Raw genomic sequence first — 14,244 nt, 5'->3', positions numbered from 1 at the left:
TTTATCCAAGTTTTGCAGTGTTATTCAATATTCAGATTTGACAGTATGTACAGTATCAGCTAACCTTTTTTTTACTGAGAATTTTCTTCATTCCAGTTGTTTTGGGCTTATGGCACAATTTTTTACGAAAAAGGTTGAATTTCAATGTTCCATCATGTGTTGCATTGTTCATTGAGTTAGAGTGTACTTTTAGATGAGACAAAAAGGCGTCTGATTTGTAGACTCTGACAAAGCTTATTTTGGTTATATGGATGGCTTATTTGTGGGTAGTTTGCATTGAAATTTCTCTCATATGTGCTATGCATAGAAATGATTGGTTTGTTCTTGAACTGAGTTTTAATAACCACTTAGTTTTTATAATTAGTAGAATGAAAGTTTTTATTTCACGGATGTTTCTGTTGACAAGAACAATCCATGAATATGAGTTATTGATGGATTAGAATTTTGGCACATGCATGCACGTATAATGCCTTTGTATGGAAGTCGAACTCGATTTATATGATCAAGGAAAAAAAGGGAGCCAGCACGACCTTAATGTTTTTTGCCTTAATTTATTTCATTGATTTCGCTAACCCTATGTGCACTGATTTAAAGAGAAATTTTTGTAGGGAGCGAGGTTATTACTCCCTCTGAGATGAGCCTTACCAATAATTGCATTCAGACTCTCTTTCAGAGCTCCATTCTTGAATTGAAACACCTCAAAGTAAGAAGAGATGCCCTGGAGATCGTGAACAGATTTCTTATTACTGAGCAACTTCACACATATGGGAGCAGACATATTTGGTGCTTTGTCATGGCAATAACCTCATGCCCCATTGTTACTAAACTTGGGAGGTTAGCTATTCAGTCTTTGCTCCTTGGTTCCAAGATTCTATTTGGAAATAATGCCTGAGCTTCCACCACATTGCAACTTTGTTGCTATGATCTGCCAAGAAGAATGAACTATCTATGATCTGTCAAGAAGAACGAACTATCTTTTAATGGAATTATTTCGAAAGCTGTGCTGCTGTTGGAACTCTGTCCTTATGATGCATCAGTTGGTTTCTTGACTGCCCATTTTCCTCTGCAATTGCAAATGAAGAGCCTCACGGCTTTGGCTGATGAAACAACATTGAATTCTGAATTGATTTTGGCAATCTGTTTCGTTCATAGTCTTCCTGCCACCTCAAATGTTTCTTTGAAAAGAGTGAAGAAAAACATTCCTGTTCTTGATTGATCTCTATCTATAGACGAAGACCCATGTCATTGGAGTTCTTCAAATCCATGATTTTGACTTATGGGCTCACGAAACAGACATGCACATTGAATTGGCAACTAGTTGTGCAAGGAAGTCCTCTGTTATCACAGTTGTCCTTCTGTGACCAACCCTTAATCACGACTTCTTATGCAAATGAAGAAGGTGAAATTGGATTGACAATTTGGAAGGAGTAAGTAGCTTGAAGCTGTATGCTCCCTGTATGTTACGCTTCCTGTATGTTATTTCTCGTGATAGCAAAGAAGTAGAATCTGGGTATTTGTTTCAAAGGATCCAGAAACAGTGTTTATACTCATCTGGCTCCCAATCAATTTACATTTCCGTTTTCTCATCTTTTTTACCATGTTATTAATTTAGTAGCAGCACTTTTATTGTGTTCGGGACTTCTGATTGGAAATTTACTTCTGGGAGATTGACATTTTGGATGATATGCTGTTATATATCAAGGTATAATATGCAACGAAGCCTTCTGTAGTGTCCTAACAAATAAAAGGAATGGTGTTACCAATACTTTAACTAGTCGACTCTGGACATCCTGGCAGGCTTCAGTTTCCTCGGATTGTAAGGGTTGGTCCTCTTATGCTATCTAATTCTGATTGGAAAGCTTTTATAAATTAGTCGTTTCTCTTCTTTTGTTCTCATTGGTTTCTATTTTGTTCTTTAGATCGGTGTAATTCATACCTTGTCCTCTTTTTTGTAGTTTATTTATCTTTGCTGCGAAAATATTTGTTTTCCATAAAATAAAAATTATACTATGCCAACCATGTGTTTTTAGAGCGTTTATAATTTCTTAGGATGGGTGAGGGTGCAAATCTCTTTCAACCGCATATACAATTTACGAGCAGATGTTTGTATCCCTAGGTTGGAGAGCTGATATGAAGATTCGACAAGAATTATGTTGATGGTGAAACTTACTAAATTGGTGCATTCAATGCCACCAATGGGATCACTTGAACCATTATATGAAGACTTTATTTCAGAGTATTTGTTCCAACTTCTATCTTCTAAACATACATCCACGAATTCAGGTTGTATATGGAGCATAGTTGTATCGTTGTTTGCTTTCATTTGTGTTTTTTTCGATTGTAGAAAAGTCTAGTATAAGTTACAGGTGCGAGTCATTTTTAAATGAGTTTTCCTGAAAAGCAGCCGTCAGTGAGCAACCATCATTGCCGGTACCCTTTGGCTGTACTACAAATCATTGGGGTTGCTGCTGTACTTCATTAAATTACTTAGCAATGACAATCTGATGCATTCTGCATATGTTCTGTTATGATGAATCAAACAGCAGTCTTAACTTTCTAGTTTCTCCTAACACCCTCTTCTTTGTAAAGTTTTGAGATTTCTTACTGTTATAGAGTTTAATTTCTACTTTATTCTCACATATTTTTAAAATTTAGTCAATAGATTTATTACAAAAGATATGTGTGAGTGCATACATATCTTGCTGTACAATTTGATGAATGATCTGTTTGTTATTTCAGGGCCGTATGTTAAAAGAAACTCACATGTTAAATTTTTTGAAGTATATTCTCTAGGAAAAGCTTGCAGGATAGGGAACTGAAGGATACCTTAATCTCAGAAGCTGGATTCCCAAATTGATGGTGCTCCTCTTTAGCTTTGTTGTATCGTTCAATTACTGATTTCATGCTGGTAAGAAGATACATTTATATCAGATATACTCTTCGCTTTTTGTGAGCTTAGCACAAAAAGAATTTGGAATATGATTTCAAGAATCTGTATATGAACATGGAACGAAAGAAAATTGACATATCATGGTAACATTTTAGACCATAAACTTTTTAATAGACTTCCATGCAAGCTTCTTTTTTCTTGTAAGCTGCTGTTACTGATAAAGATGTGGTTTTCAGATCTGCTACCAGACATTGTTGAAGCAGGGAACTAGAGATAAGTTTCTGTATCTTTTCCTAACTTGTTTTTCAGACCTTCTAAACTCTAAATCTAGTTAATTCTATAGTTGAGACAGTTGACGACACAAGTCATTTCATGGCGACTGAAGATGTAACACGAGAACTAGTTTTAGCAAATTTTAAACAACGCTTCATTCTCATTTCTTGTAAGTGTGCTGCTATATAATTTCATACTAGCACGTTACAGTCATTTGCATATCAAGAACAAGAATTACTCGTACATACAGACAAGATTGAATTGAACTGCATATTTTACAGATATACAAGAGCTTTCCTTAGTTTCTGAACTATGTTCTACAAGAGCATATAGTTCGTCAATGTCAGTTAAGTTAAAAATCTGCACTGGGAACAGGAATATGTCCACACTTTGTACTGTTGCGGTGCAAGGGTTGTTGCTTGTGAGAAGTACCTTCTGTAGGATTGAACAACATATCTACGGAATACTTCCGCTATTTATAAAATCCTAGGACCAGATTTAGTGGCAACTGGTAATTATTGTCTACACTAGCACTGTTGTTGGAATTCATATTCTGCAGTTTCTAGTTTGATTCCATAGGAGCTCATCAGTTTTCAACTACTTCGCTTCTCTACGTGCTGCTGTTTCTACAAAATAGTAGTTAAGTATAAACAGGTTAAAGTGTTTTGCTTCTAATGTGTCAACTACATGTAGTGTTCTTCCAGATAGTCACATATTTTGGCATGAATTAACCTAATACATATCACGTATTTTGGCATTAATTAACCAATACATGTGTAACATGTTGCTAGTGTCAGTTGTCCATGTGAGCACACACATGTACCAACAGACTAGCTTCAGTTTTAATGTTATTTTGGAGAATTGTTCATGCAAAGGATCAACCAAATAAAAAATTGAAGTCATTTTTCTTTTCTTTAACTGAACAATTGTGCATCTAATAGCCTGACGGATGAGTAGATTATAGAGAGCTTGATGCTGACCAGGCTACATGATGAGTTCCAGATTTGAGGCCACATTTTGATCCATATAGACAATAAAGATGCATCGATTACGTGAATTACAAATTCAATGGAGTTTACAGCACACTACAGCTAAGAAGATTTTAAGGACAAAAACAAAACCATAAGGAAAACAAAAAAATACTGTACTAACATTTAGGATATAAGGCTTCGTTTGATTTAGAGGATTGGATTGGGATGGTAAACTCGCCATACTCAACGTATATTGAAGGAAAAAATTAACAAATTGTGTTCGACTTGAAGATAAAAGATATATTACACATTAAGTGAACTTATCCATTCGCATGCCCTTCAAAATGTCAAGATTAGAATAGACAAACCTGGATGGCTTCATTTCTTGTGTCGTATTCACTCTCTTCCTTCTCATTCATTGATCTAAGACAACTCTTGCTTGAAAGGGCAGTTGAATTAAGATTAATAAGGTGTTCTATGAGTCCTCAGACCCCTGCTGACTAAATTCTTGTCTCCTACACAGGCGAGCTTTGAGTCTGGCCACCATATCGCTGATAATATAATTGTGGCTTGAGATTCTGAAATAATTTAGGGTTTCTAAAGCTTTACTTTTAGAATCTTTAGGATTAAAAAGAGGCTTCAAGCTCAAGTGCAAGTGGAGTAAACTTGTTCATTCCACATGTCCAATCCTTTTCTAATTCTTTAATAAATCGGTCACATTTACCTTCAATATACCGTGAAGATTTATAAATTAATCTTAAAGACCAAATGAGACCTAGTTTATTATTCCTCGTTAAAGCACTCAAAGTACTCATGTCACAATTTGGTAATACTTGTCACAGCGCCTGAGATTTATTCAAAGTATTCTTTGTCAAGGCACCCAATGTACACCAAGACACAATTTATTACTCCTTGTCAAAGCAAAAGTACTCTCAAAGTGCAATTTGTTAACTCCGCCTGTGTAAGTTTATCTTATGTTGCCGGTTTCAAGCCCGGATAAAGGAGGAGGGGGAAGGTGTTAGGTAGTAAACAGTATCATCCCTATGATAATAAATCTTAAATGAAAATACGCTAAAGCTAGCTCGTCATCGGGAAGTGACGCAGTTGTGGCTCGGGCACATTCATAAGTAAGCAAGGGTTGTATCTTTGTCGCCAACCGGATGTAGTGTTAACGAGCAAGGGTGCGGTAAAAACATCTTTTTGAACGATTCTACTCAAAGTTGTTTGGAAGTATCTACTGACATCAACTTTACTCAGGAGACGTATTTTGACCTTACTGGACAAGTGATGTCAAAGAAGGTATGACATGAAGGTAGACTTCAAGAGAGTATATTGCATTTAGGAATGTAGAATAGTGCAAGTTATGTTGAGGAAAATGATAAGTATTATGTGCCTCCAATGAACTAAGTGGGTTGGTCTCGGATTGAAAACTCAGGTTTTAAGCTTTGGTATTCGAGCACAAACAAATTGAGAAACTGTGTTGGCATCATCATGGATAATACTTTGACAAAAGATGTTGTAGATGTCAAGAGGGTTGATGATAGAATTATAGCATTAAAGTTTGTGATAGTACAAACTCACCATTGTGATTAGTGCGTATGCACCTCAAGTTAGGTTAGATAGGAATCTGAAGGAGAAATTTTGGGAAAATCTTGGAGAATTGGTTCAAGGAGTATCTCAGACGAAGAAGTTGCTCATAGGAGGAGAATTAAACGGACATATGGGCAAGGATACATGCAACTATAGAGGTTTGCATGGTGGCCATGGTTGTAGGAAGAGAAACGAAGAAGAGGAAACCATTTTGGATTTTACAATGGCATACTTTCTAGCCAATATCTTCCTTAAGAAGTGAGGAGCATGTGATCAGCTACAAGCATGGGTCAGAAAAAACACAAATAGATTTAATGAGGAAGAGGGATTGTATAACTTGTAAGGATTGCAAAGTTAAATTCGGAGAAAGCCTGACTAACCAAAAGAGATAAAATAAAGAACAAGACCTTGAAGTGTTAAAGAACTGGATGAGGGAGTCTAAAGGGAGAAAAACAAGTCACTTTCAAAGAAAATACTCGCCCAATATGTGTGATACAGGGGAATGCTAGCCAAATGTGGGATTCCATGGCTAGCTATATCCGAAAAGTTGCAAAAGAGGTATTAAGAGAGTCAAAGGGTTTTGCTCTACATTAAAAGGAATCTTGATGGAGGAAGAAGAAGGTACATGAAAAAGTAAAGGCTAAGAAGGAATGTTGTAAAACTTTATACAAGGATAAAACATATGAAAATGTGAGGTATAAAATAGCGAAAAAGGAGGCGAAGAAAGTCATGAGAGAAATGAAGCTAGTGGCTTTAGATGATATGTATAAGCGATTAGATACCAAAAAAATGAGAGTTGGACATCTATAAACTAGCTAGGGCAAGGGAAAGGAAGACAAGAGACTTAAACCGAGTAAGGTGCATCAAGAATGAGAATGGAAATGTTTTAGCTACGGAGAACGTAGTTAAAAACAAATAAAGAGCTTATTTTCATAATCTTTTCAATGAAATGAATACTTCTTTTGGTGAGTTGAGCATCTTGGAAGAGTGTAAAAAGAGGAAGTGGTTGTAGCTTTAAGAAAGAAGAAGCATAGAAATGCAGTGGGTCCCAATGGTATACCGATTGAAGTGTGAAAGGTCTCGGGAGAGACATGTATAACATGACTCACAAACTTTTTCAATAAGATTTTGAAAACGAAAAATATGTCATATAAGTGGCAAAAAACACTCTGTTGCCTATTTACAAGAATAAGGGTGATATATAAAATTACATGTACTATAAAGGTATTAAGTTGACGAGTCATACAATGAAGCTTTGGGAGAGAGTGACTATAAACTGAGGCAAGAGACATGAGTCCCAAACAATCAATTCGGGTTCATGCCAGGGCGCTTGACTATAGAGGCAATCTATCTTTAATGGAGATCAATGGAACGATATAGAGATATGAAAAAGGATTTGGTCTTTATAGATTTGAATAAAGTCGTATGATAGGGTCCCAAGAGAAATTCTTTGGAGGATTCTAGAGAAGAAAGGGGTATGAGTAGCATATATCCAAGCAATAAATGATATTATGATAAAGCAAGGACTGGAATAAGAACTCATGAAGGACAAAATGAAAATTTTCCCATAATCATAGGGTTACACCATGGTTCAGCTTCAAGTCCTTACCATTTTGCATTGCTAATGGATGAGTTAATGGGACATATTCAATATGATATCCCTTGATGTATGCTTTTCGTAGATGATATAGTGCTGAGAGATGAAACGCGGGGGCAGGGAGAGAGGGAGGGGGAGTACATGGGAAGCTTAACCTCTAGTGGGAAATGTTGGAATCTATAGATATTTGCCTGAGTAGGTCAACGATAGAGTATATGGAGTGAAGTTCAATGAGAATAGAGATCCAAATGAGATATAGTGGGGATTAGAGATCAGGCAGTACCAAAGAGTGAACGATTTCATTATCTTTGATCTATTATGCAAAAGAACAGAGAATTGGATGATGATCTCAACCATAAAATACAAGTTGGATGTATGCAGTGGAAGAGAACATCAGGTGTGTTGTGCGACCCTCGTATGTCAAGCTTAAAGAAAATTTTATAGGACGACAATAAGGCCAACAATGCTTTCTGGAATGGAATGTTGGGCGGTCAAGCATTAACACGTGCAAAAAAATGTGTAGTGGAGATGAGAATGCTTCATTGGATGTGTGGGCACACGAGAAATGACAGGATTAAGAACAAGGATATTCGAGGTAAAGTAGGGATGGTCACAATTGAAGATAATATGAAAGAAAATCGGTTAAGGTGGTTTGGACATGTGAAAGGAAGACCTACAGATAATCCAGTTAGAAAATGTGATTATGAGATTGAGGGTCAGGGCAAAAGGGGTAGAGAAAGACCTAAGAAGACTTGTAAAAAGATTTTAAGAAAAGACATGAAGTACTAGGAGCTAACGGAAGATTTGGCGCAAAACTGAGCGCAGTGATGCTCTAGGATTATACAGCGAATCCACTTAGTGAGATATAATTTTGTTGTTGTCAAAGAATTCAAACAAAAATGCATACACCTATAATGGATCCTTCCTGCTAATGTAGATGCACATTATATATGGATTGAACTAATGTGATAAGAGCATCTCTAATAGGCTTCTTAAATGAGCTTCTAACTAGAATTTAAGAAGGATTTTTAAAAATCAATTCCAATCATACTCCACATCACCTTCTAAGATAGAAATTCAGTCCACAATTTTTGTCTTAAAATATGTATGAACTGAATCGAACGAGAGGGGTTTTATAGTCTTTATTTTTTACACGTAGTTGGTTCTTACTGGAGGTTGAATACACTTATCGTTTCGAGAACCCAAAGAAATCAAAACCCTTATCCTCCTATTAGAAAACTATCAATCGCCATTTTCTCTTCTCGTCTTTTCTCTTCTTTATCACTCCTTAACCTCCTCTCTTGTTGCACTCTTCTCATCCTCATCTTTCTACTCATATGTCTTTCTCTATCTTCCCTTAACACCATTGTTTGATGCTCAATTCAGTGCAACCTCATTGTCACACCCTTTGCGAAGCCTTTCTACACATCAACGTCCTTGACGAAGCCTCGCTACCTTAATCTCGACAAAACCTCATTGCTTTAGGCCACTCAAGGTCTCAGTCAAATATGCTAATATCGAAGATATTTGTATGTTTGGATCCTGGCCACCACTTGTATGTATGTAGTTTCATAATGGTTGAGCCATGAAGAGACCAAAATGGGCCAGGCCTACCTTGACATTTTTTTCACACAAAAAAAGGGAGTTTTTTGTCTAATTTCCAAAATTTTTTAGGGTATTAGAGCCCCAACCATAAATTTTTGCCTTATTCCTTCATTGGGTTTGATTTAAGGCCAGTGGCTCTTATGCAGTTAATCAGCGTCGATGTGAGTTTTGAAGGACTCAAGTGATCAAAAAAGAGAGAGAGAGAGTCAGTTGGCGAGAGGCTGTTTTTTTTTAAATTTTTTAAATTTTATTCCTTGAAGTCTTTTAATACTATTATATTTGGGTTTTTTTTTTGTTTTGTTTCTATTCTCATCCCCATCTCTGCATTCTTCCGCTTAAAGGGACTTTTAATCTAAGTCTGGGCAAAGAGGTTGAGTTGAGGAAAAGGAAGACAGGAATGACATCATACCAAACCCAAATGATGGTGGTCAGTAGTTAGGCCACGACACATCCTTATTTTTCTTAGATCAGAAAAGCATTTTAGGGTGAGACTTTTGGCTCATCCCGAGTCACAATTCTAGCTCCACAACCTGAAGTTTCGCCACCTCTCATCTTCCAAACTTGATGGGCTGACCAACTAAATTGACTTTTGAACGGTGTGATTTGGTTTAGTTGTTGCCACCATTTTAAGTGAAAAACTGAACCAGATTGAACTATTAGGGTTACTATGGTCGCCTATCGGTTTAGGTGTGGAACTAGATTAAAATAATGGCCATGCTTACATTTGATGACATGTTTACTTACCATGAATAAGTTTGAATCATTCCGATTTTGATAAAAACATGAGTGTTCAAATCATTCTAATTTTTAACTTTGCTTGTGTTTACTAACGTATATGGAATGTGAATAAAGGGTGGGTTTCACTTTAATATATGTAAGGGTTTTTATCACAAATGGTCCCTGACATTGATCAAACACATCATTTTGGTCCCTGACATTGAAAATCAATAGAAATGGTCATTGAGATTGATCAAACACATCACAAATGGTCCTTCCGTTAAAAACTCTTTGGGCAATTTTCAAAGCTTCGTAACCAATCGTTTCTTAACCAAATTCGACCCATAATATATCAAAATGAAGATGGGAAAGTGTAAAACAAGATTATACTTATTTGGAAGCCCAATGGTTGCCGAAGATGGCCAGAAAATAGCCTCAAATGTGACTGGTCCGCAAAAAAATTGGAAAACTCGCCGGAAACTGGGTAAACTTTAAACATTCATAACTTCTTCAATAATCAACAAAATCGAGTGATTCAAAAACAAAAATCATAACTTGACTAGACAAAGAGAATGGTATCCTTCTTGATGGCTAAATCGCCGTAGTTTGGCTGGAAAACGGCTTGAAATTGGCTAACTCGAAAATGGTTATCCAATTTTGAGCCGTTTTCCGGCCAAACCACGGTGAATTAGCAGTCAATAAAGGTACCATTTTCTTTGTTTCGTTGAGAATTATGATTTTCATTTTTGAATTACTCAATTTCGTTGAGTATTGAAGAAGTTATGAACGTTTAAAGTTTACCCAGTTTCCGGAGAGTTTTTCAGTTTTTCCGCGGACCAGTCACATTTGAGGCTATTTTCCAGCCATCTCCGGCAACCATTGAGCTTCCAAATAGGTATAATCTTGTTCTAAACTTTCCTATCTTCATTTTGATATATTATGGGTCGAATTTGGTTAAGAAACGATTGAGTTACGAAGTTTTGAAAATTGCCCAAAGAGTTTTTAACGAAAGGACCATTTGTGATGTGTTTGATCAATCTCAATGACCATTTCTATTGATTTTCAATGTTAGGGACCAAAATGATGTGTTTGATCAATGTCAGGGACCGTTTGTGATAAAAACCCTATATGTAATTTTAGTACCTTAAAATTAGGAAATCATATCAGCTATTGATCCCATACATATTTGGCTTTTAAACCAAAATGGTATCTAAGATTGACATAACTTCTCATTTTGGTACTTGACAATGAAAATCAATATAAGTGATCCCTAAGTTTATTCAGCATAAATCATTTTTGTATTTCCGTAATCTGTCAATATCCTTGTTAAAGTGTCACGTGAACAACCACATGGCCGCATTTTAAAGGGTATTTTTGTCAAACCAACCCCTTCACTTAACGGGATATTGATAGATTTTTTACGAAATAACTAAAACAATTTACTGTGGACAAACTCAATGATCACTTATAACGATTTTCATTGTCAAGAATCAAAAGAAAGAGTTATGCAAATCTCAATAACCATTTTTGCTAAAAAGTCTTCATATTTCTTTCTCTTACCGGATTCATAACTTCATAAAAGTAAGCAAAGATGCGATGAGTAGAAAACATGCCATGAGTTTGTTATTATCAGAAATTTGTTTCACTCAAGGACTCCTACGGATATATACGGATCCAAATATGTCGAGAACTCTACATATTTTTATAAATAATGTACTTCTCGAGCGTTTTGTCCAAACTTCATCATGATTTGTAGGTCTCTGTTTTCCCATCACTCCTAGGAAATTCTAACCCAAAATCCAAGAACACATTATGTCATGGTGTTGTATCAATAATAACAGAAAATAATGTGCAGGACTCTGATGATCTTCTTTAGATTCTTTGTCACCTCCTTTCATAAACAACATATACATGCAATAGTGCTTGAGTCAGTATGGGGTACTTAGTTGTCCTTAACCCCGAAAACTTCAAAACCCCATGTATATTTATTTGTGTATTGTATTTGACCCCTATAAACAGCTAAAGAGACTAAATTACAAGCTTCTTCTCCTACTTCTCTATTTTCTTCTATCATATTTGTCTCCCTTTTCTCTCTTACTGTGTGTGACTATATTGTGAGCACCATGTGCTTAATGAAATACCTTAGTTGACAAGTTTTGACAGTCTTCAACGTTACTCCACAATATCCTGCATCCAACCTCGACAAGCCTCTACAAATAATAGTAGTTGTCGACTTATGTTGGTATAAGCTCTCAGCATACGTTGGCAAGAATTAACAGGTGCCTACTAGGTGCTCGATGAAATGGTCGAACGGAACTTTTTTTGGTGGATATTATAACACCATTATTTGAAAATCCTGACTTCGCCACGTGCAATTGCATTTGCTTAAACTTATTTATGGATCTTAGCACTCAAGTATTTTGTCTCCGCTGGTTTGTAGGGTTCGAGGGTAAGAACGACCTTTGCACTAGTTCCTTATTAAAGACAAAGACATTATCATGAACCACAAATGACAAACTTCTATTTCCGCAGGGTCACTAGACTCAATCTAATAACTCTTACCACTGAACTAGCTCTTTATCTAACAGTATATATACTTCTCTTTGAAATATTGAAAAAGATTTTAAGCTCTCATCCTCCCCTTCCCCGATGATATATGTAAGTGATAAAAAATAAAAAGTCCGACCAAGGGAAAAAGAAACAAGTGAAAAATGCGTCCGAATGAATCCGTCCAACCAATTGCATGCAGCACCATGCATAGCGTAATTGTGATATAACTGGAGAAACTAAAATTTTTGTGAAAAGGTCACTAGACTAATGGCTTCGTTCTCCTGGACAATTCCTCCAGAAGAAAGGATTTGATATAAATTAAATATTAAGCCACGTCAGATTCAATAATATCAATTTCTTATCCTACAAAAACATGAAATTGTTTGGTCATTCATAAAGAAATCGATGATTGTTTGATCATTTTAAAGAGAAACATTATTTATTTTTGAAATATGAAGTAAACATACAAGGGAGGATCCTCTACCAATCCTATCACAAAATAACTCAAATTAATTATGAAATGTGTGTTGAAACAATAAAAGAGCAAACATACAAGGGAGGATCCTCTACCAATCCTATCACAAAATAACTCAAATTAATTATGAAATGTGTGCCCCATATAATTTGAAATGGCATAAATAGTTAATTGGTGTTATTTTTAGGAAGAAAACAAATTCTATACATCATACCGTAACAAACTTTTGCAAACCAGCAAATAATTGTTCAATCTATATTCTCGTGATAGATCATGCACTTTCATCTAAGCCTTTGGTCGTTTTAAACTTGCCATAAAAAGGAGACCGGAGCTATTATCGTGTGGTTTTATAAGTTTGTGATTAGAACTAATTTACCTTTTTTTTATAAAGAATGTATTAGTTCACCTTCATTCAAAAGAGAATATCTCTCCCTGATATAAGGTAGCTTCGCCCGTCGAACAGGGTGTAATCTTTGTTTGCTCTAAGACTAAGCGGTGTCTTGGATTAACTATGTACTCCCTTAATTAGAACTCATATCTAATTTTTGTTAGTAAATGAAAAGAGATACCATTATGGTACACAAAAGGAGGAAGTGATTATACGATATATGTTAATTCTTATGAGGTTTTGTTGTATGGGTTTGAAATTTTAAAAGGAATTTAAAATTAAAAACACACTACTCAATTTACGAACAAGGAATTAATAGTTCTAATATACTAATGTGTAGTCCTTGCATGTTATAATTTATGTGATTCCGAATCAAAATCTGTCGGACATTTGTGAACAATGAAGCACCACAAGACATGCATGTTTTCAGGCTAATTTATCAACCATATTAACTTCAATTGCACATGGATCTCAAGCTACGAATAAATGCCATATCATCAGATACAATGAATAACAGATGCAATTAAGCTTAAATATTGTTAAACTAAAGTTGATAGAATTAGGAAGACCTGGTGCTTGCAAAATCATAGAGCTTGCCGGTGCTGGAGAAGATCATGACTCCGACCTCAGCATCGCACAAGATCGCCAGCTCCTTCGCCTTCTTCAACAGCCCGTTCCTCCGCTTTGAAAACGTCACTTGCCTGCTGGTCGAATTGTCGATCCTCCTTATCACAATCTTACCCCTTCCCATCGATCACCTACCAAATCTGGGTTAATCAATTAATTCACTACTTCAAATTTAATCAACTGCCCCGATAAATTACATGTATATGCACGAAAGATTAGTGAGAACAATTTATATCAGCTAAAGTTATATGAAGAAGTTCATTCATTTCAATCAGTTCAAGATCGGACAGGTTTGAAATCAAAATGGTGGATTTATGAAACGATATTGAAATAGAAGAAAGGAAGGAACTGAGGAATTAAAATTTAGAGAAAAAACAAAGAAAATTAAAGGAAATAAAAGAGAAAAAAATGGACTTAAAACTTACTCGGTTCTCAAAGAAGAAGCTATAGCTTTTTAAGTAATGGAGACAAATCGAGGCTTCGCCCAAAATAGCTCTGGCTGTACTGATGATTAACATCAGCAGAAGGCTATATAAGGAAAGTGTGCCTGAGGACAACGAA

The 14,244-nt window shown here is 35.8% G+C and overlaps 1 protein-coding gene and 1 long non-coding RNA gene across 4 annotated transcripts in view; one reads left to right on the top strand and one right to left on the bottom strand.

Moving 5' to 3' along the window:
* Positions 1–3,376, top strand: part of LOC114826619 (uncharacterized) — an 18,653-nt gene extending 15,277 nt beyond the window's left edge. The window contains exons 4-5 of the long non-coding RNA XR_011583331.1: positions 609–3,033; positions 3,127–3,376. This is a non-coding gene — a long non-coding RNA (uncharacterized lncRNA). The remainder of the gene's footprint in view (positions 1–608; positions 3,034–3,126) is intronic.
* LOC103421315 (MADS-box transcription factor 23-like) overlaps positions 1–14,244 on the bottom strand; it is a 19,364-nt gene extending 5,120 nt beyond the window's left edge. The window contains exons 1-3 of one of the 3 annotated variants that reach the window (XM_070825995.1): positions 14,109–14,244; positions 13,626–13,823; positions 2,827–2,905 (exon numbers count right to left, since the gene is read on the bottom strand). In XM_070825995.1, coding sequence (XP_070682096.1) covers positions 2,827–2,905; positions 13,626–13,807 — 261 coding nt within the window. In that variant the 5' untranslated portion in view covers positions 13,808–13,823; positions 14,109–14,244. Of the gene's footprint in view, positions 1–2,826; positions 2,906–4,502; positions 4,803–13,625; positions 13,824–14,108 lie in introns of those variants that run through there. The other 2 variants (XM_008359338.4, XM_070825996.1) reach the window with 2 other exon arrangements.

This window comes from Malus domestica, chromosome 08 (genome assembly GCF_042453785.1).
Source record: "Malus domestica chromosome 08, GDT2T_hap1".
NCBI classification, from domain to species: domain Eukaryota; kingdom Viridiplantae; phylum Streptophyta; class Magnoliopsida; order Rosales; family Rosaceae; genus Malus; species Malus domestica.
Note: the sequence above shows the minus strand (reverse complement) of the source record. Positions and strands in the feature narration are given on the sequence as shown.